Below are 23,660 nucleotides of genomic sequence, written 5' to 3'. Positions count from 1 at the left end.
CTAGAATATGTTTCCCAGGGCATCACACCAGCCTCCACACCACTCACTGTCTTCTTTCGACAGTGTATTCTGGTGCCATCATTTGCCCTGAAAAAGGCGCACACATATCTGGACATCCACACAATGCAAAAGAAAATGGGATTCATCAGACCAGGTGACCTTCTTCTATCCCTCCAAGGTCTGCGGCTATAGGTGTGATGAGCATTGTTGTGACACATTTCTCTTGGAACCGTCATTGAAATTTTCTGTGAAATGTACCACAGTTGTCCTTCCGTTGGATCGGCCCAGACAGGAGAGGATTTGTTGCCCTGGTGCATCAATGAGCCTTGGGCGGCTAAAACCCCCATCACTGGTTCATGGTTTGTCACTTCTTAGATGACCGTGGGTCTGCACTCACTACTGCTCACTGGGAGCACCCGACCAGCCATTCCATTTCAGAGATACTCAGAGTTTTCTGACCATAACGATTCGGCCCTAGGCAAAGTCGCTTAGTTCTTCATTATTGCCCATTTCTCCTGCATCCAACACATAGATTATTAACCCTGACCGCTTTCTTACCGCTTAACATATCCCAGATTTTTCACATGCACCTTTGTTACAATATATTTGCTTCATCTTTGAGTGGTGGAAATCTTTTGGTTTAACAGTGCATTATTTGTATACAGTGTCTTTCCATTATATCTTCTGCTGCTTTAGCACCCAAATTTTCCCTTGGGGATCAATAAAATACTGTACATCTACCCAGCTATATTTATCTATATAATTTAAGTGCAGTTTGGAATGTTCTTCGCTGCATACATAAAACAGCCTTAAAATGGAAATGCCTTGAACCAATTTAAAACGAGCAGTTGTGCAACCCCTAACACAGGACAGGTTCCCAGATAAACTGTACCATCTATTTGCCTGGACACTTTCCCAGAATCTGGCCTAGACTACATGGTCTTCCTAAGCGTTACATTATCACAAACAGGATAATACAAAAAAGTTTTTTTTTTGTTTTTTTAACATACAAAAATTAGCATTCATTACGCAAATCTCCATTTCTGTATCCTAAATTCATAGTTGAGCTCTTTTCTCAAACTACAGCTTATGAATTTACCATCAGACATGTTTGCTAAAGTAAGCAAAACTTTAATTAAACTTGTGCAATTAAATTATGTTTCTGTCCAGGTTGGTGGATTTGTGAGCGGCAAGAAGAGGCACAGTGGGAAGGCATTCGAAATGACGGAGCGTAATCAAAGCAAACATCATGTCTAATTAATTTGTTAGACGAATGCCTTGAAAGTACTGAATATGGATGGAAAACAAAAAATGAATTCATGGCCGGTTTCAAACTGTTCAGGCTTTAACTTCTCTTTGGTGCGAAATCCCATACAAGCTTAAGTTTAATTGAATAACTCTGGTATTGAGAAAAGCATTTTAGCGTAATTGCTTAATTTACTTCATTAGTAAACAAACAGAGTTCAGTATCAGATGGAGTTTTACACATATACATTTTATTGAGTAATATTTACATATGTATGACTTGGTGACTGCTCTTCAATTATTTTACTGGTACATTCCCTGATAATTTGTTTTTAATCGATTCAATAATTTATGCACAAACAAACAAAAACAGTACACAGCTAGAAATTAAACTATGAATGGAATAATTGTCACCAATTTCCCCTCTCGGTGTGAAGCCCAGCTCCATGAGAGCTTCTTTTAATTGTTTAGTCCTTCTTGTGCTTTTGTTTACATTTTAAACACACTTTTTGTTGGGTTTTAGTCCCTATTTAATTATTAGTTAATTATCATTATGCGTTCAGCTATTTTGTGATTTACTTTGATTAGTTTGACTATTTTTACCTTTTGTTTCTCACTACAAACTTTGCATCGAGTGCATTTGTGCATTACTAAGCCATGTTTTTTCTGGGGTTTTTTTTTTTTTCAAAGTCCTGCTTGCCTTCATTCTAAGTATGCATTCCCCTTTTTGTTTGTTCCCCCCTGTTTGTTTATTTATTTATTAATTTATTTCAAATATATGTACACTCAAACTACGGACATCGCTTACTGTGATTTTGTTTCACATTGCGGATAATAGGGATCATGCTGAGTTTATGCACTTGTGTCTCGTCTTCATGAACTGCAGATAAAGTGCAACATAAATAATGTAATACCTAAACAATTTTTAGCTGTTTTATAGCTCAGTGATGGAGCATATACCCCTTTGATGCCACAAGCTTCCCGAGCTAAAACACTGGATTGCACAGTCCCCATTTGTATGCACTGTACATCACTCTTAACGGAATCTGACAGCATCTTTACAGAAAGTGTCTGCTCAGGGCTGCGTTCACACTCACTTCGACAGATCGGCCTGTGGTCACTCCAGGCAGCCAGGGTCTCTGTCACTCTCTGGCAAGTGATGCTCTTTGATCCCTGCAGCACATAGCTGTCATCACAGGAGAACTGGATACTGGCTCCAACACTATAGAAAACCAAGGTTAAGAAGAAAAAACTAACAATCAAAAAAAATGATGACAGTCAGAAAGTGACCAGTTACACAAAGCAATCGAGTTTCTCGCTGATTTGTCAAATATACTACCTGTCACAAGTTTGAAAACGCAACCTACCTCCATGGTCTTTTCTGCCTTTATGTGAGCCAGCTTTTATCATAGTGCTTGATGGGTTTTGCAAATGCATTTGACAACACATTTACAATATGGCACTTAGCAGATGCCCTTATCAACAGCGACTTACATTTTTATCTCATTATACATCTGAGCAGTTGAGGGATTAGGGCCTGGTTTAATGACCCAACAGTGGCAACTTGGTGATGTTTGAACCTGAGATCTTCAGATCAGTAATAGTAGTAGTAGTAATGCCTTAACCACTGAACTACTCCTGGCCTAATAGTACACTACCTAAGAGTGTTCCTGCAAGAACTGTTCCAGAAGAGCTGACCCTCCTAAGTGTTGCTGTTACTTCATTACCTAATGCAATATGTGTGATTTCATAGTTTTGTTCTAAAATGTAGAAAATAGATTACTAAACGAAAAAGCATTGAATTGGAAGGTGTGTCCAAACGTCCGTACTGTAAATAGGTATTATGCAATTTAATTTACAAAGCACTTGAATCAGCAGCTGGATAGCTGGGTTCATTACATTAAGATTAAAAGAAAAAATTGAGTCAAGGTTGAGTCAGCTATCAGGAACTGCTCTTTTGTTTGTTAACAAATTAATCAAAAGACTCATTCAAGGGCTGTACCGAAAGTGGGCACAACTTTTTTTTTATATTAATTGACATAGGTGGTTTAAATTACACATGTTGGTAAAGTAACTCTTCCTTTGTACAATGGTCCAACACAACATATTCGCTCATATATACAGTAAGTGATACACTTGCGCCATCTAAAATCATTTTGGAAAATTTCCCTTTGCTGATGGTCTCGCACTGCATGGTTTGTCTTCAGTGCTGGTTCCCCCAAATTCAAGGAGTTGAGTAATGCCTTTGTATAGAGCAAGAGTTACTCTACCAATATGTGCAATATGAACACCCACTTTTAATCAATAAAAATTAATGTACGCTTTGCGTTACTTTCGGTACAACATGCATTCAAAAAGTCAGTGCTTAAGTAGAGTAGGTTATGGTAAAATATTCGTTGAATGAATCTCAATATTATTCTCACTTGTGTATGTATTTATTAAATCCCACACAGTATCGCAATGTGGTATTCTTGTCTTCGGGAAGCGCTTTTTTACAAACTAAATCCTTGTACTTATTAACAGCTGTAAAAAATATTGCTAAAAGAAAAAAAACAGGTTCTTTGATAGTTAACATTTTCACACAAAAATACACGGCTGACATTAGGCAAAGGACTACTCGGATATGTACAACAGACTGGTGGTGCCAAACGAGTGCACGTCAACACACTACTAACACTACTCTAAGTGGCTGCTGCGGAGAGACGTTCTGAACGCGCTGTATTTTACTTGGTTAATACTGTACTTGATTTAACAAGATGTCATTTGGAAGTAAAATACGTTTTTTTTTAACCTTTCTAAAAAATATCTAAACGCCTTATTCTGTTTCTTTCCAAATAACCACCAGAGCTGGTGAGTAATCTCATTATCGTCTTCTCATTATCATTATCGTCGTGTGTTCGTAACTTTACATGGCGTACTGTAGCATCATCCATCCATCCTTTACTTCACATCCTTCCTACCTGGCCCCCAAGTGGCTATATGTATCCTATTCTCCAAAAGCGGAGATTAAAGCCGTTTATCCCTTTTCTACTTTGGTTAGTGTATTTTTACACATTACAGAGCTCGGTGACATCCGTTAAATTCGAGTCAGTTTTATCGAGTTAGCATTTAAAGCGGTGTCACTGGCTGTGCTGCTGCCTTCTCGCCATGATCATGCACTCTCTCTCTTATCCAGGTAATTCTCACTATTCATTTCTGTTGTGTTTTAATGTGTGTGTGTTTTGTTTTGTTTTTGTTAAACCTTTTCTTCGTCTAAGAAAAGCTTGGTAGCTTGAGGAGCTGTTTCAAAAGTAGTTGATGCTATATTTAGCAAGTGTTTAAAAAAAATGAAAGAAAGAAAGCATGACAGCCATTTACGGCATTCATTACACCCCAAATAGACTATTATATATAAAATTGGAGTCAAAGTCTGTCCTGCAGTTTTAGTGTACACTCCCACCCCCCTGCATGACAGGCAGCTACAAAGTGAGATAATTCTTTTAAAGACTGTTAACTTTCTATTTTTAGTGCAGTACTGTACAAACGTCTTAGGCTCACTCATTTTTCATCATATAAATTCCGCAATGAAGTACGTGCCCGAGTCAGTACTGTACAAGAACATGGAGTTTCAGAATTCAAAGCATTACTTTTAGGAAATTATTAGTACGTCTTAAGGGGGAGAAATAGATGTGCATCTTAAAAGGAAGTCGTGCTTTGCTTGTAAGATGTTTATTTTGGTATTATTTTCTGACATAATACACTTTAATATGGACTGTTGGGATGTGACGATCAGAGCCGCGGTGAGAACTGTGGAAGGCTGAAACTTAAATCCTTAAATAATTACATGAATTGTACCTGAGTCTACTGATACATGTTGAAAAAGCAGAGTGTTGTATCCCGCCCTTGATAGTTTAATACTGCTGTAATATATAAAGTGTTTCATTTCATTATTTTTTGAAGCTTTGTTTTATAGGATGAATTTGCATGAACCCAAGACTTTTGCACAGTAGGCGTTTTTCTTTCTTTATTTTTTTTTTCTGGCTAATGGCATGAAAAGGGTTCCAGCTTGAGGACTGCTGTGACTTGTGTAGCAGTGATAGGACCTGAGCTTCACAAAGGGATCATCTCCCAGTGGAGCGCAAGACCTATTGAGCAGCTTTGACTTTTATGTCCTTAGCAGTGACGACGGAGGATCAAACTACATAATGTCAAACAGCAGGGCTGCCTCTAATTACAACTGTGCCATGAAACTCCCATTACACAGGACAAGTGCAGCAGATAAGAGGAGCAGAGGGAGCACCCACTGGAAGCTGGAGCCAATTCGTTTCCCATTCTCTGGAATCCCTGGATCCGGACAGATGTCTGCACTCAATCCTCCTTGGCTCACTGCATGAAAGGAAGAGAATGGAGTCGGTACATATAAAAAAAAATAAATAAAAAAAAAAAAAAGCATATGATTTAAAAACAAATCAGCTCATTTGCTTTAGCAAGGCAATAAAACAATGTATGCATTTTAATAAGACAAGACTGAATTCTGAAACTACAACTCTACCACCAAAGTACTGAAAAAATGTTAATAGCTTAATGTGTTTAACACGGGCAAGCAAAAGTGCATTAGTGATCCATGGCATGTTCACATTTTTTGAAAAAAAAAAAAAGAAAAATCACACTAAATCATGTCTTCATGTTATAACAAGATCAGGGCCATTAGTTTTAATCAAAGCTAAATTTCCCTCTATTGGGCTATAAAATCAACCTCTAAAAGAATGTCGCCAGTCCAACTGTACTAGCTCCTGATTTTCATTTTGCTTTTTCTTAAATTAAACCTTTCATTTGGGACATGCTAAAATGTCACACCACCTGTTCGAGTGGTAGGATGGGGACTTCAGCACTGAGACAGGAGCACAAGATTACGGGGGAAAGAAACAACAAGGTTTCCAAGTAGTTTACTAGATATGCTGGGGAAAAAAAAGAGCAAACCATACAACAGCAACAACAACAAAAAAGTCAACACCATAAAACAACAAATGGTCCAGTCTGCAGTGGTAAAATAGGCTGGAGGAAGGTGTATCAGAGTGCTTTGGTGGATTGCATTCATAGATGAAACGCCTATTCTGTCTGTGCTGACAGGGGACGGTGCGATCAGAGGCTCAAGGCTTTTTCCGAGAGAAAGAGAGAGAGAGAGAGAGAGAGAGAGAGAGAAAGGGGGGCTTGTGTACTTAAAATGAATGTGTGACAGAGAGTTAGAGAGAAAGAAGTCTTAAAAGAAAGAAAAGGTCATAGCACACGCCCGTCACGTTCCCTAGCTCTCCTGGGCGTTGGCGTGTTTGTGTTCGCACCGTCGACACTACATCATTCTGTGGCATTGTCCAGGTTCATTTACTGGCCTAAATCACATTAGGTCATCTCTCGGATTGTGCTTTAGGCATAGAGCACAGAAACAGCCCTGGCCTTCTTCTCTCTTGTAAATACCGCTACAAATATGTTTTAAATAAAGCATTCTCAAAGCACCATCCTGTAAATCGAAAATATTTTATATAATGACCTTATTAATGATGTCAATTACATTTCATTTACATAAAACATTTTTAAGGATGTTATAACATGAGATAATTTTTCTTTCTTTAAATTTGCAGTGACGTGGAGTCATCAGCTCTATCTACTAAATGCACTACCAATTTTGAAATCAACTTTTTGGTAGGATGTCAAGAAACACCATAACTGAGGATATCTTTTTAATATAGTGCACATATAGGATACCCAATGAATTATCTGAATTATATGACCTGCTCAGTGTTGCTATCAGATAGCTTACACCAACAACTTGCAAGTCAAGCATAAGCTCATTTACTTTCCTCGCCAAGCCTGGTCTAAGTCAACACTATTGATCGAGTTCCTGGGGTTACAGCAGTGAAAGTCTGAGTATCGTAACCTCAATAGCATGTCAAATGTCTAGTCACCAGTAAGCTAATCAAGATCAAGTTCATAGCTGAACAGAAATACTTTATTTTGAACTGGAATACAGATATGAATAGAAGGTACGCTATTCATCTTTTTCCTCTCCGGAAAGCTTGCCAGACATCTGGTCGGGACTAGAGAAGCACATCAGACTGGCATCCTGTGGGATGCTGGTTTTTCTATGTTCACAAGCAGTCAGATGTGAAGTTAATGGCAGGGAGCAAGATGTCAGATATAAAAAGAACTATACTCTTTAAAATAAATATTAGTCACTTCTGAATGTGTTCACTTATTTATTCTTAGAAAATATTAATACATTTTAAAAATAAAGTTCATTTTGTCCACGTCTAAATAAAAGTAAACATTACCATAGCACTCGACTACGAAGTTTGTCACTAGGAATGTGAGCAATATGTAAGTAATTGGGGCCAACCTTCGGGCCATGCAAAAATACATTTCAAAGTTCAGTTGAGACTCATATGAAGCCGTTCCAGTCCCACTGAGTTAAATCGAGTTGGTATCTTTCATAGTAATAGTGAATTAGGTACAAATTCAACTCTTTTTTTTTTTTTTTAACCCCAGAACTATCCGTATGGCTATCTAAAACTACTTAATACACAGTAACTTTCATTTATCTTTTTGCACTGAACAAGGGTTGTGAAAATTAGCTGATAGTAGATTATGATGTACGTTGTACTCACGTTCTAGGTGACAAACTGGACAGTTGGTGTGCAGAAAAGGTATAACGCCCAAGATCTATGGTAATGTACTGTACCTACTCTACGTAGAGGTACATGCACCTTAACTTTGATTCCAGACGGACTTGATTTACGCCTTTAAAATCCCTAAACTTCTAAATGTTTACATATACGTACTTTACAAATAAACATAGTAGATCAGGATATTGCCATTGCATTACACCTCACATGCTGTTATTTAAACTTGAAATGAAATCTGACTTATACTAAGTACACGACTCCCTGTCTAAACTTCTGTCTGTGATTCCTACAAGAGGACAAAGGATTGGCAAGAACAGTCCACTTACTGTACAAACTAAAACCTCTCTCACCCTTCACTAATATGTGGTCAAGTAAGAAAAGGGTATATACATATACAGCACTTCCTCCATGCTATGCTGGCCTCTATGAATTCCACATATTGCATATTTCTCAAATAAGTGACATGTATTCTCATTCCCACAGCAGTCATCCAAGCTCGTGCTTGTATGCAGAAGATTTATAATGCTTACCATATGCACACCCTATGAGACACACTGCATTCTGTTTTTACGACATTACATGATGTGCTAGGGAAAACTCTACAGACTTGTTTCCGTGTGTATGCATTCTACAGATAAAGCAAAGCAGCAAGTTTGTCGGAGTCGGGAGCCTTGTTCGGTTGCTTAATTGCTTCAGAGCATGCTAAATGAAGCAGAGCATTATTAATATTATTGATACAGGACAGTTTGATGTTGTGTAATCCAATAAGTAACGATTTGAAATTTGGGCAAATGTTCATTTTGATAAATTTTCGGCTTAATTAAATTGAAATAAGGAAGGGGAAAAAAAGCTATAAAGATGCTGAGCCCTATCTGCTTTATACTGTATTTCTGCTTCTGACTATGTATTAAAAGTCTATTTTCCGTCTTATGAGGAAGACACTTCAGCTTCAGATCTCTTCTGTATCTTTACTACTTTGAACTCATTTGGATGACTGCATTAAACCAAACTGACAGATTTCTGAAATTCACTTTCGTTCCACTTTAGCTGTGTAGTTTTGTTAATGAAATATTTACTTAGGAAGCCTTCGTTATTGAACTCTTATCGTCCAAGTGAAGTCAAAGTGGATTAAAAGTGTGCTTACAGACTGCGTTTTTGTGGTTCGTGTCCTTGTTCGGAAGCATTTTCACCCCTCTGGACTTCAGCTCGATGGCCTTCTTTACTGTAAAGAGAACGGGAAAAATATAAAACATGCATAAAAACAATCCTTTCATGCTAGAAACAAACTGCTTCACGTAGCACAGTCAACTCATCTTTACCAGCAAACTAATACGCCTTTTTTAACCCTCAGGTTCTGAATTTCCCATTGATACAAGCTAGCTCTGTCCGTTTAAGTCATGGCTAGACCATAATGTACTGTATTGTAAAATAAAATCTTTATTATCAAACAAACAAAAAGTTTATGTAGATAAAATAGTTATTTAAAATTTAAATGTTACAGCATGTGCCAATAGACGGAAACAAATTAACAACAAACTTTAACAACTTCTATTAAGATTTAAAGACATGCATTTCTCTCTCTTTTATTCACAGTGTATCAGTGCATTATGGTAGCAGGGATTCTTGCAACGTAATATTTTCATTATTTATATGTATACTACACTTTCATTATATACACTAAGGCTGTAAAAAAGAACAAAATGACCCTTTTCATGTAGTCTTTTATGGCACTAAAACAATGCAGAAAAAATAGGCCATGCTGTCTGAACGGAAAGGGTAGCATACAGTACGCTATCTCAGCGTCTTTAACCAAAACCCAAAATCCTAGATGTTAAGCAGTATAGGACTGGAGAGACTTACTGTACAGTTTAAGATATTATTTTTAATAAAAATGTCAAGAGCCTGGAAATTTGCATTAAAAATCTGCCACAAATAAGAACAAGGCACATCATGTGATCTTCACCCAAGTGAGTAACACAACCTCAATAACATGGTCATAAAGGAAAATTTGGCAGAAAATGTAATGAAACTGCTATTTGCATCTACTTTGGGTTGTGTGTCCACTGGGGAGTTAGACTTGTAATTATGTTGGGTGCGATGACAATTATGAGTCATAAATCATCAGGTAAATTCATGTTTGTAATTTATTTCTCACTTTATGACATCACTCCATCTGTTGGCCTGAATGAAAGTCCTATGTGGAAAATTAAGAGACCAGTGTGCTAAAGTTGGGTATAAAATATGCCTTTCATAAAATAAATATATGACAACCGTATTAAACATAACATTCTTTTCTTTCGGCTAAAGCTGATCACATAAAAAGGAAAACATCACAGAAGCATCTTTATATTCCCAGTCCACAAATCTCAAGCTCTGCCCAGGACACCCCATATCACCTGCTCATTATGCAAATTGCCTCCCAGATCATCAGTCCATTTCATGAAAATAATATAAAAACGTCTTTGTTTGCATTATTCATATGAAAAATGCAAATTTCTCTATTGCTTTCACAATTTGTTTCTTGTTCTAAAAATCAGATGCGATGCAAGCTTCAGCAGATCTGCTTACAGAGGCTCTGTGTGTCTACACGCGCACACCGTGGCGTCTTATTTAGCCGTGTTACAATACACCAGGCGGCGTGCACTCGCTCAATGCCAAGTGCTTCACCTGTACTAGCCACAGGCGGGCCTCTCCTCACCACACTTACCTTGGTACTGGGCACTAAATCCTTTCCGACGATGGTTGCTGTCAGATGTGAAGTGCAGCCGCAGCCAGTTCTTGCTGCTGATGACAGGTGATGGCAGATTCATGCCAGTGAGCCTAGAGCGGGAAAAAATAGCAAGACCTAATGAGCAAAATCGGCAATAGAAATCGAAGACAGGAAAAGGCAAATTGCGCTGTAGAATTATACATGCTTGTTGTGAATCGGGACTGGAAAAGGGCAGCATGGTGGTGTGTTTTCTGAAAAGGCCATTACGACTATAATAAACAGTTAAGTGGAGGCGATATTTTTTGGACTTAGGCAAAGTAACAGCATGCATTCTTATTTTGGTCTTTGTCATTGTATGACATCTTGACTGATGGCATTCACTAAAAGCAACTATTGAAAAGTGGGTGTGCGCACTGTCACAGCAAATCACGAGAATATGCTGAAGGCATATTAATACCAGCTTACTATACAATATTATACTAATACTATACATAGGCTTACTGTTATATACAGAACTATTGCTTGCCGTGCTATTCTATAGTATTTTAATAATAATTATGATAGACTTTTAGCATCAATTAGAAAAAGTACAGTATTAGGAGTCATGGCTTACTATGCTCTTGCTATAAAGAGCAGAGACTACACCATGACTGTAATGTGTAATATTAATATAACAATTATTTACTGCTACCATAATGATAATGGCCTGATACATTATACTATACTTCACTTTCCTAATCAGAAGGCACAATCACAAACAGTACATGTATAGTATAGTAGTGGGTTAGCAGACCCGAGGTGATCTGGTATTGATATGGATCTTTCACCAAAGGTCGACTCGCATGTGAACCGTGGAATAATATTAAGTACAACAGCATGACTTTGAGTGTGATTTCTTGTGCGCTTTTATAAAACAGCTTTTATTCTACAAACATTGAGCTGCCGACCATCAGTGAGTGTAATTAACAGTGGGATAAGTAGTTTAAGTTCTTGCTGGTACTATAAAGCCTAAAGCTGAGGAGAATAAGTCATGGTGGACAGTCCAGAGAAACATATAAGATTTACAGGTACGTTATATTTCCACTTATCCCGCTTTAGAATATCAGCTTGTGTTCTATGGTTAAATTTCATTTATGTCTTGTTCCACACACCAAGTAGTGCCCTTGATCAGGAGTTGAAGATTGATTTGGGATTCAGAATGTAAGAAGCTATTTTAGAAGCAAATTCACTTTGTTGCTTGAGTAACAAAGTAACAAAACACGTACTGTAGTTCAAAGGCAATTTGGAATGACTTGAAAGAAATTATAAGTAGACAAAGTGTTGGTTAAGAAGACCTAACATTATCCCAAGGGCTTTCTTGCTTACATAACTGGTTTTGAATGTGGGTTTTGGCAGGCAGCTGTTCTCCTCTCTTTCCAGTACTGTGGACTGGACCGATCTATTTTCACCCATGCTGGCGAGCAATAGTTAGTATAATTAACATGATGTAGAGTTAAACATCCCAGTGCTGTTTTATATGTATCAAGTGCCTCTCATCCAATTAGATTACTTGGTTAAAACTAACTGCTGTATAATTAAAAATGTACTGTTACTGTATGACATTATACGTGGGCTCATTCCAGAATACAAAAATATATATATATTTTTTGCCAAAATATTTTCACTTCCGTGCTCATTTTTTGGCTTGCAAAAGTTTGTAGATCATGCCAGCAAATCCCCTAGACAGTGCTGAAATCCTGCCCACTCTAACAACAACCAGGCCAAATAATAGCATCTGTATTAAAACTCATACTGTAGCCCAATTATACATTTGCATACTTACACTAAAAATCTTTTTATTATCAAGATAGCATCATGCCTCGTATTATCATTTTATTTTATTTAAAATTGTATTTAAACACTAAACATCTTAAATGTTGTTTTTATTTAAGTGTGAGAAAATAATTGCTTTAGGTGTTCTTTTAGTTCTACAAGAAATAAATGGAAAGCGACCTTTGATTTTTTATACGAATGATGATCCAATATATGACCAAAACCTCTGATATGATATGAACTGTGAATTTTGTGATCTCTTGTGTATAGACTAATATATAAACCGTATGTGATATAGTACGTTTATACAGTGGAGGATTGAAGCCCTTGCTCAAAGGCCCAGCAGTGGCAGTGACTTGATGGTGCTGGGGTTTGAACCTGTGACCTTCCAATAAAAATAAAAAAAAACACTAAGCTGCCTCTATTTCTTTTAAAATGCATAGTAATATATTATACTATTACTATAATAATCAAAGCTTATAATACTTTAGTTTAAAACTGTAGCATTCAAGTTTGCATAATATAGTACCATGCACCCAATTACTATCGTAATAATGTAATATAGTAAAAGTGTTATTATTCTGTTCTTTCTCTACAACAACAAGGACGAAATCTACCATATTATACCATTACAATAATAATCAGGCATAATTATACCATAGTTTTTATAAATAATAAACCATTGCTATAATAACCAGGGCTTACTAAAATGTATCATAATCAGGAAATCAGTATAGTATACTATACTGCTATAATAATCAGGGTTTACTGTACTATATTTTTATATATTTGATATATTGTACTATTATTTTAATAATATGGGGTTATTATACTTAAAATTTTAAAAGGCTCTTGTGTAGTTTAGTATGGTGTAATAGACTATAGCGCTCTTTGTAGCCATAAAGGAATTTTCCTATAGGATTAATTTAACAGACCATGACAATAAAGCATGTAACTTAACTTAGCAATTAGCAAATTGATTTTATGAATCACGTTCATAAAAACTGACAGAAAGTTGGCATAGGTGCATTTCCACAGTGAGTGACAGAATCTAAAAAGAAAAATCCGGAAATCACATTGTATGATTTTTAACAATTTATTATTACTGTGTAATACTAAAATTAATATATAATTTTAGTATTACAAAATACTTATTACTGAATTACTGTGTCAAATACGTATTTGATCACTTGCTAATCAGCCAGATTTCTGATCTTCAAAGCCCTGTTTTGCTTTTAAATAGTCCAGCTACACTCTACTCATGATTCTAAATTAGTAGCACCTGTTTAAGGTCGTTCGCTGTCATAAAGACACCTGTGCACCCCACAATCAGCCAAAGTCTAAGTAGATACATGGGGTATCAATAATGCTAAGAATGGTGAAGAATCAGCCCAGAACTACACGGTAGGAGCTGGTCAATGCCGTAAAGAGAGCTGAGACCATCGTTTCCAAGGCTAGCATCAGTAATACACTAAGACGTCATGGAAGGTTCCCCTGCTCAAGTCAGCCCATGTCCAGGACCATATGAAGTTTGCCAGAGACCATCTGGATGATCTAGAGGAGTCATGGGAGAAAGTCCTGTGGTCAGATGAGACCAAAGTAGAACTTTTTTGGTCTTAACTCCATTCTCCGTGTTTAGAGGGAGAAGAATGATGAGTATCATCCCAATAATACCATACCTACAGTGAAGCATGGGGCTGGAAGCATCATACTCTGGGGGTGTTTTTCTGCACAGGGGACAGGACGACTGCACTGTATTAAGGAGAGGATGAACGGGGCCATGTATTGTGACATATTGGGCAAAAACCTCCTTTCCAAAGTCAGAGCATTAAAGATGGGTCGTGGCTGGGTCTTCCAACATGACAATGACCCAAAGCACACAGCAAGGAAAACCATGGAGTGGCTCCGTAAGAAGCATATGAACTATTTAAAAGCAAAATAACTAGTCTTTAAGGGTCAGAAATCTGACTGATAAGCAGGGTAAATACTTATTTGACACAGTAATTCACAAATAAATTGTTCAAAAATCATACAATGTGATTTCTGGATTTTTCTTTTTAGATTCTGTCTCTCACAGTGGAAATCCACCTATGCTGAAAATTGTAGACCCCTCCATGATTTCTAAGTAAGAATACTTGCAAAATCACAGGGTGATCAAATACTTATTGACCTCACTGTATGTTCTACCGACTTGGAATGATCGTGGCCTGGCCACTTCAGGGTTGAGGGTTCAATTACTCGGGTCTGCACGGGCCGTGTTTACATGTTCTCCCTGTGCTTGGTGGGTTTCTCTGGGTGTTCTGGTTTCCTCTCACAATCCGAAGGCATTCAGGTTAGGCTAATTGGTGCTTCTAAATTGCCCATTGTGTGTGCATAAGAGGATGTGTCCTTGTGCCGCACAATAGGTTGGCGCCTTGTCCAGGGTGCACCCCTCCGTACTGCCCCAAGGCCCCTGTGATAGGCTCTAGGCCTCCTGCAGCGCTGTACAGAATAAGAATTATAGATATCGAGTGAATGCACGAGTGATTTGGCATAAAAAGGGGGATGATGAAGCTTGATGATGCAAGGTGTCTAGACGAACTTTGTAGCTTACTTTATTGCTGATGTGTTTTAATACAATACAGTATAACAGCTTGCTCCTGTTGAAACAAGTCTTTATAAATGTTTATATACTGTAGGTTTATTTTAGTGGTCAAAAGGGATTTCAGGTGTCAGGTAGGTCTGTGAACACCATTAAATAGTGTGACTGAAACTGCTTACAATATATAATTTTAAACTCCGACTTTTCTCACGAGGGAAAATCAGTACAGCTTGTTTTCTTAAACAAGGGGGACTATGTGGTTGCAACACCTCTTTGATCTTTTTCAGATACACCATCCTCCAGCAACAGCACTTTTTCTTATTATTTCTTTTCTTCACTTATACCAGGGTGCCTATTAAAAGTTTTCCCCTGGTGGAGTTTAAGGTGTGTAAACTTTGCGCTAAGTGATGTGAGCTCTCTCCATGTCTTTGTCTGCAGTTCATGGTGAGGGCTCGCCAAGCTGTGTGAGACAATGACAGACTACGAGGCTTCGGGGCGCCTTTTTAGAGTTGGAAACTGCCTTGGTTGGTGCTTAACTCGTCAATTCTTACACTACAGTAAATGTTTTTCTTTTGTGGCAGTTAGATTCATGACTTCAGGTGCCAATCAACTGATAACATTTTTCCATGCCTCATACACTTTCATACACAAGTAGGACAATAAATGTACTGTAGCAGTAATACTAAGGACCTACTTCAATTATATAATCATTAAAACCTGGCTATACTGTATATAGCACAAAAACCCTGAAATAACAGTGGCGATGAGCAGGGTGGTGTAATCAGTTTAACATTTGACTTCATGTATTAAATATTTAAATGCATGTCTGGAAACCCTTGGGAAGATGCAAAGATCATTAGGTACACCTTGTTACTTCTCCAAGGTGCTGGAAACATTCCTTAGAGGTTTTGGTCCATATTGATATGACAGCATCATGCAGCTGCTGCAGATTTGTCGGCTACACATCCGTTCCACCACGTCGGTGGTGCTCTAACTGGACTGAGATTTGGCGAGTGTGGAGATCATTTAAGTACAGTTAACTCAATGTTATGTTAAAGAAAACAGCCGTGTTCCTGTAGTCATAAAGGGATAGACATGGTCACGACAAAACTCAAGCAGGCTGTGGCATTTAAACAAAGCTGAACTGTTAGTAAGGTTGTCACATTGTGACATGAAAATATCCCTTCACCATTCCACTACCACCACCATCAGCCGGAACCAAGTAAGGATCGATCCACACTTTTATGTTAAAGCCAGATTCTGACCTTACCAACCAAATCAGGCATGTTTTTTCCATTCTTCTGTAGTCCAATTTTGGTGAGCCCATGCAAACCGTAGCCACGGTTTCTCTTTGTAGCTGACAGGAGCTTGCACCAGTGTGGTGTTCTGCTGCCCATCCACTTCAAAGTTTGACACATTGTATGTTGAGAGATGCTCTTCGGCATACCTCAGTTGTAATGGGATGGTATTTGAGTTACTGTTGCCTTTCCATCAGCTCGAACCAGTCTGGCCATTTTCCTCTGACCTCTGGCATCAGCAAGGCATTTTTGCCCCAAGAACTGTTACTGGCTGTTTTATCTTTTTCAGACCATTCTCTGTAAACCCTAGAGATGGTTGTTCATGAATATCCTAGTAGCTCAGCAGTTTCAGAAATGCCCAGACCAGACCATCAAGTACCAACAACCATGTCACATTTAAAGTCACTTAAATAACCTTTCTTCCCCAGACGAATACTCGGTTTGAACTTTAGCAGATCATCTTGATCGTCTTCTCTAAATTCCCAAATGCCATATCATTGGGTGATGAGATATTTTTATTAAAGAGTGGCTTTACCCAATGAACCGGTGTACCTAATGATGTAGCCAATGAGTGTAATTAGGGCTGTAGTCATGATTACGGCATCAAGTTCATAGTTTTGAGGCCAAATCCAATCCACAGTCCAAAAGAAAAGCAAAACTCTAGAAGTCTAGATCGAGATAAAAAACTGCAGGACAAGCCTGTACAGTACGTCACTTACTGTAGTTGGCTCTATTTGCGCATTGTGCCAGTGAATAAATCCTTTTTCCCCCAATGAGAACAAGACCTTGTTTACCGAGGCTAATGCTCAAGACAAGATGAAGTCAATACAGAAAAAGTCTGGAGACTAGGCTAGAGTCCCAGACACGTCCACGTTAACATGGGGTCAGAGCGCAGGGTCTGTAATGATACCGCGCCCCTACAATAGACAGGGTTAAAGCCCCTGCTGAAAGGCTGCCCAGTGCCAACTTGGCACTGCTGGAGCTTGAACCCCTGACCGTCTGATCAGCCACCATAACCTCTGTGCCACTACTGACTACTACACTCACATATTACTAGAATACCGACAGGCCTTACAAGAGGCTTTTGTCTAAAACTGCTCAGCTGAAATTTCGTGGAAAACTAACAGGGCCAATCTTTAGTAATTTTTAAATGTTGAGATCAGGTCAATTTATTCAGTTATCATTTAACATGTTCTACCTGTTTCTGCTTCCGCTGAGGATGATCAGTTACATCAGTTGGTAAGACAAAGAGAGAGAGAGAAGGAGGGAGTGAGAAGGAGGGAGAGGGAGAGACTGGAATCTGGTAATAAGCTGCTGTGACTTGCAATTAACATAGGGTGCTGTTCGAGTCCCCTCTATTTCTTTTTAGGAAAGTGAAGCTCACTGGAGCGTAAAGGGAAAGTCATTGCTGAACAAGCCGCGGATGAAAGTCAGCAAGACGACTTTGCTTCTAAGAGAGCGGTAAAGGCAAAAACGTTTGCTTTATATACCAGTTTTTTAGGAGAACTTTTTAGAAATTGAGCTTGCATTCGAATTTAATTTGTTTGTGTCCTGAGATAAAATACTGACCCTTATTTTGATTCCAGCTCGCTGTTTATGAAGACGCAAGCAAGATCTTCCGGCAGTCATGTGAAAATAAAACTAATCTTACGTGTAATCTGTTTTCTAAAGCAATCCATGTTTGGTTACACATCTGAACGGTGTAATGCGCTCCTTATTTTTAGGCCGTGAGATGTTTTCTGTAAATAAGTGTTATTTGGTACACATAACACATTTTGCCAACTTACATGGTCTCGATCCAAATAGGTTCATTAGCTGGAACAGGACGATTGTTTTGGTACTTCAGCACAGCTATCACCCAGCATGTTTAAAATTCTTACAACAAATGTTCAGATGACACCCAGCAAATGTTTACATGCATCTCTGATACACATATATTACATTTGAAGAATGCCTTAAGGAAGAACGCTAATAAATAACTAATAAGCAGTAAAGTCTTCAAAGAGGGGCAAGTCTTTACTTTATTTACAGGCTGCTGCAATATTCATTAAGCTCATCTGTACTTTAGTGGATGCTGGCAGTAAGTGTTGAGAGCGATGTCTACATATCAGATTACGATCGACATGAAGTGAAGGGCACTGAGCCTAATCGCAGCATATGAGTCTGTATCTCTCCTATAATCCAGCTCATGTTACAAAGCAGAAATGTTATTATTCATTCTTCAATAACTGCTTTATCATCGCCAGGGTCACGCTGGCTCTGGAGCCTATTAAAGGAATATTGGGCATGAGGCGGTAAATGCACCCTGGCTGGGATGACAGTCCATCACAGAGCACGCTGCCCACACACATTTGCACATTTATTTTCACCTAGGGAATTTACAATATCCGATCCGGCTATTAGCGTGTTATTGTAAGGAGGTGGGAGGAAACCGGGGAACTCAGGAAAAATGTGGAAACGGAAAGAACATGCAAATCTCTGCTTTAAATATCTATTCCTTAAACTGTATTTAAAAGTGGACCCGCTTTTCTTATCTTAAAGAAAAAACAATGTTTGTTTGCCTCCATTAGGAGGTCACAAGTTGCCACAGACGTCCATGGCTGGAAGCCAAAATTGGATGTGCTCCCCGGGTGGGAGGCATGGCATGGCGCACTCACAATCACACTGTCAATCACACTAGCCAATCGTCGGTATCTGTGGGCCTGTGTTTGCGGAGGAGGTCGGACAAGTGAGTGTTATATTGCACTGTGATGCAGCATGAGCAGCAGTTTTCTGTTTTGTTTTATTGTTTCTTTCCTACTAGTATGTCTTTTTAAAAGCACATGTTGGCCTTCCCTGGTTTGTAACTGATTATGTGATGAGGGAGAGCTGGTCAGTGGTTGGAAATTATTTGACCAAGCTGGGGAGAAAAAGGAAAGTACTGTGCCCTGGATACTACTGGTGGGACTTTAATCAATTACAGTTCATTAGTTGATTCTCTGTGCATTTAATGCAATCGATAATAAAAAAATGTATTTAGATGTTAAAAATCCCTAAAGCATGCCATGTTGAATGTTTTTGTGATGCATGTTTTGCACCCAGCAACAAGCAGCTGGTGCCAAGAGAAATCATAAATTAGGGTTAAGTGAGGTTTAATGTCTACTTATTTGATCTTTTACTTCATTTACATGTCTTTTCTAAATGCTTTAATTGCTTTATACGCAGAAAAAAACAAAAAAACAATTATAGTGTTGGCAATACATGTAGTCCCTGACTTACGAACGAGTTCTGTTCCGGGAGCACGTTCATAAGTCCAATTTGATCCTAAGCCTGACAAAGTGAGACTTTGTGCCTTTGACACAAATATACAATGTAACGCTACCAATCAACTTGACTAAACCTGTCCCTTTTCCCCACATTGCCATCATGTAGCCAAAAACTGTAATCACACCTAATGAAATAAATCTCACACGAAATATAAGAGTGTTGTCACTGCATCTCTAAATTCGCGATGGGAATGCCGGACGTGATTGAACTGGGAGTAGAATCATGGTCTGTTCGTATCTGTGGAAACTCGTGACACGAATGCTTGTACCTCGGAAACTACATGTATTGGTAATATTTTCTGGTGGCTGGAACAGATTATCTGCATTTACATGCAAATATGTTTTGCGATGCAAAATTTTGCCTTTGGAACTCGCCTCCGTGACGGATTACATTTGTATGCCGAAGTACCACTGTATTTGACTCTGTTACCCAAATTTGACCCTGACCAGGTAATCACCAGGGATTGATTTCTGTCCATCCATTTTATTGACTGGTCTTTGTTCCATAAGATCTAATCATATTTGACCACTCTTTTGCAAAAAATTCCCAATTGTGCGGCTTTCACTTTAGGATCTGTAGCCTAAACGTAGTCACTCTAATGCCAGCCATAAACCCACCAGATTCCTCTTTTATTCTAAACAATTAAATATCTGTTAGTTTATCTACAGTACACAACTTTAACTTGGGGACATGTACACTCTGATGGGTTCAAGAGTTCAACATTATCATAGCAATGAAAAGCAAATGAACATAATGATGATGTTTAGCATATGGGGTGGTAATGTGATGGAAACAAAAATGTAATTTATTTAGCTGACCAGCAAATAATTTAAAAGGAAGCTTAGGGCATTTTCCTTTTTAAATGGTCCAAAAAAAAAAAAAAAAAAAAAACATTAACACTTCCAAATTTTAGGCTTAATCTTTTAGAATGGTAAAGAAGAACCCACATATGCATGAATCTTGTTCCTGCTAAACTACAGATTAGGGAGGTACAGAACATGGAATGGTGGTAGCAGGAAACGGGATAAAAGGAACACCGCATATTTACTTTTTTTATCTCTGGGAATAGGAATGTATTTAAAAAAAAAACAACGTGGAAAAACAGAAAAAGGGAAAAAAATTATGTAAATTTATGAAGTGAAAAAAAAATACTAATGGTAATGAAATGACAAACATGCGGCGGTCAGTAAAGTCTATTTTAAATCCATTTTATGCCAGAAACATTACTGTTGGCACGACAAAAAGAGGTATAAACGGTACTTGGGATTGAATGGATGTTCCATTATATATAATCATCTTTGGAGCACAAAAGTCTGCAAAATGAATGCCGGCGGATTATAATAATAAGAGTATACAATGATGAAAATGTTGAAAAATATCTACATTCTGCACTGTAATGTGAAACAGATCACTTTACACATTTGTCCACCCACGAGTGAATTGCAGCTTGGATTTCTGCTTAAAACGCAAGCGCTGTAGTGCTGCGGGTAGGATTTTTATATTTGAAAAGTAATAACTGGTTGGTCATCTATCAACTTTCGGCATTATTGCCCTTGTCTTTTTTGTCAGCTTTTTAAAAATTCCCTTTCCGGTCTACGCCTCAACAAGATTTAAATAAAAAAAGTAGAGGTATGAAAAATGTTAATTATATAGAGCATGAAGATCACAAATTATCTCTAAATTCTTGTATCATCTTATTGCGTTCCCATTCTATCCAGTGGAAAATTGAGTGATTTTTCTTTTTTTTTTTTTTCAGCTGTACAACCACAGCACTTGAAAGTAGTTCATACTCTTTATTAAAAAAAAAAAAAAAAAATCTCTAATCAATTCCACTTTTTAGGAAGGAGTTCAAAAGAAGACACAGAGCAGTCCAAGATGCTAAACTCTGTATAAGGTGATGTTTTGGAGCTTCCACATTTACTCACAGCGGTGACTCAGTGCCGGTGCTTCTATGCACGGTCTCACATGGATTCCCTGAATAGTGCACGTCCTAAAAAACAGTTTTGTGCCTATTTCACACCATGTCCATAGTGGATAATCTCACATGGACACTACAGTACTGCTGCTGTAATTACGGAAATGATGGTGCTCACATCCTTTAAAAACAGACTTAACACTGTTTGACATGATAGTATAACATTATTACAGAGGAATGATTTACGTCAGCATAGTGGTTATCTATTCTATGTTCAGTCATTGATTAGATGACTTATCTATGCCTGTTTGTTTTCTGACACATGCTTGCTTCAGAGTATTAATTACAGATCTACCTCCTTTTACTGTGCCTTCCTGTGCACTGAACTTCAACTATAATTGTTCTGAGTGTAATTACTGTCTTCAACAATCACATGCTACTGTCAGCCAGTTATAATCCATGTTTCCATGCCAAAAGTTTACACTAACCCATGAGAATGTACAGTGATAGCCAAAAGTTTTGGGACAAAAGTAAATTTTAAAGTTTAAACGACGGTCTCGAATGTTTTAAAATATGACAGTCAAGATGAGCAGATTTGTCATATTATGCTATGAAATTGCCATACAACAGTCAATTATTATTTTTCTTTTATTAATTATGCTCTTATTCTTCAAAAGAAGTTGAATATCATTGCCACAAAGACAATGTACAAATCTTTCAATTAATTAGCACAACTCTTTAGACATAGGATAAGTTAGTGACTAGTTAGTGAAATCACGTGTTTTGTGCACAGGGAGAGCTATAACTCATGGCACATACTGTCTTAATATTTTTGGCCACCATGTACACTATAAGGAGAAGGATACTAACCTGTGCCATTGTACTGTGGTGCTACCCATAAGCATAAACCACTTGTATGTTTAATATGTATTTTTGGGGACGTTGTCCAACTACTGTATGTGACATGAAAGATGCATATTAAAGGTACAAAAGGATAAATCTCTGTTTTTTTCCTGAGACTGCAGGATTTACTTTGTGCGTACTTCTGTAGCACTCCAATACTGAATTTTTAATTAAGCACTTACAGTAGCAGGCAGACATAATTGTCTAATTGAGCTTTGTTTTGGACACAATGTATCCATGGCTAGGCTAACAGTTTTGTTCACCCATAAAATGTCATTCAGCAAATATTACTTGAGGGTGATCCCCCTCAAAACAGTTTAATTAGACTGAAAGCAAATCAACACTGGCATCTGACACCGCAGGAGTAATGCTGTCACAAAGCCTTTGACTTATTTCCATTTAACGAGCAACTGTAGATTTGCAGTGGTGTTTGACGGCGTCAAAGGGTTTCTTTTTTTTTTTTTTTCCTGAGGGTAGTGCCGTATTCCAGATGGGCCATTCACGCCGAGAACACGAGAAGCAGCAGGACACAAGATTGATTTTGTTCAAATCTGATTTTCATTTGACACCAATGCTCACTGAAGCTTGGACTTTTTTTCCTTTTTTCCTTTTTTGCGCCACATTGCAGACTCTGCCTTTGAGCAGATCTAATTCAAGCCACATTCAACCATTTCAATGACACTCTCTCAGAGGCTATTAACTGACACTGTAGAATTCTCAATCTTGACATTTCCACCTGCCACTACGTCCTATGACTAAAACTTAAGCAAAGCAAGCAGGAGTTTTAGATCCTCTAGTGAATGGTTCACTTTAACAGACCATATCAGTGCTGGAATTATATCTGTCAAATAGCAGCAAAGATTCATTTCCACGTACATGCCTCTCAAAAAAAAAGGGGGCGGGGGGAGTGATAAAGAATTCATTTTATCTACAAACTGGTGAAATAATGGTATTTCAAAAAGAATATGTGACGTTGGGTTTGAGTGTGGCTGGGCAAATAAAAACAGAAAAAAAGAAGAGAAAAAAAAAGAGAGAAAACAAATTTTCGAAAAAATTAACTGTGACAGCACTTCATTGAGTTTGCCAAGCCAACCAGGCTGCCTCCTCAATGCCTCCCTCCATCATGAGCGAGGACATGTTTATTCACCGAGCGTGAAGTTAATGGAGTTCAGCCATAGTCGCCTCACAGAATTCTCTCACTGTGGTGGCACTCAAAATTGGTCTGCCATTAGGC

At 38.0% G+C, this 23,660-nt stretch overlaps 1 protein-coding gene across 2 annotated transcripts in view; it reads right to left on the bottom strand.

Annotated features, from left to right (window-relative positions):
- Window positions 1-23,660, bottom strand: part of LOC128528790 (CUB and sushi domain-containing protein 1-like) — a 401,372-nt gene that overhangs the window by 152,201 nt on the left and 225,511 nt on the right. For both annotated transcript variants that reach the window (XM_053501914.1, XM_053501915.1), the window contains exons 6-9: window positions 10,609-10,721; window positions 9,046-9,123; window positions 5,529-5,610; window positions 2,343-2,467 (exon numbers count right to left, since the gene is read on the bottom strand). In XM_053501914.1, coding sequence (XP_053357889.1) covers window positions 2,343-2,467; window positions 5,529-5,610; window positions 9,046-9,123; window positions 10,609-10,721 — 398 coding nt within the window. The remainder of the gene's footprint in view (window positions 1-2,342; window positions 2,468-5,528; window positions 5,611-9,045; window positions 9,124-10,608; window positions 10,722-23,660) is intronic.

The sequence above is a fragment of the Clarias gariepinus genome, chromosome 8 (genome assembly GCF_024256425.1).
Source record: "Clarias gariepinus isolate MV-2021 ecotype Netherlands chromosome 8, CGAR_prim_01v2, whole genome shotgun sequence".
Classification (NCBI taxonomy): Eukaryota; Metazoa; Chordata; class Actinopteri; order Siluriformes; family Clariidae; genus Clarias; species Clarias gariepinus.
The sequence above is the reverse complement of the archived record's forward strand: the minus strand, read 5'-3'. Positions and strand labels throughout refer to the sequence as shown.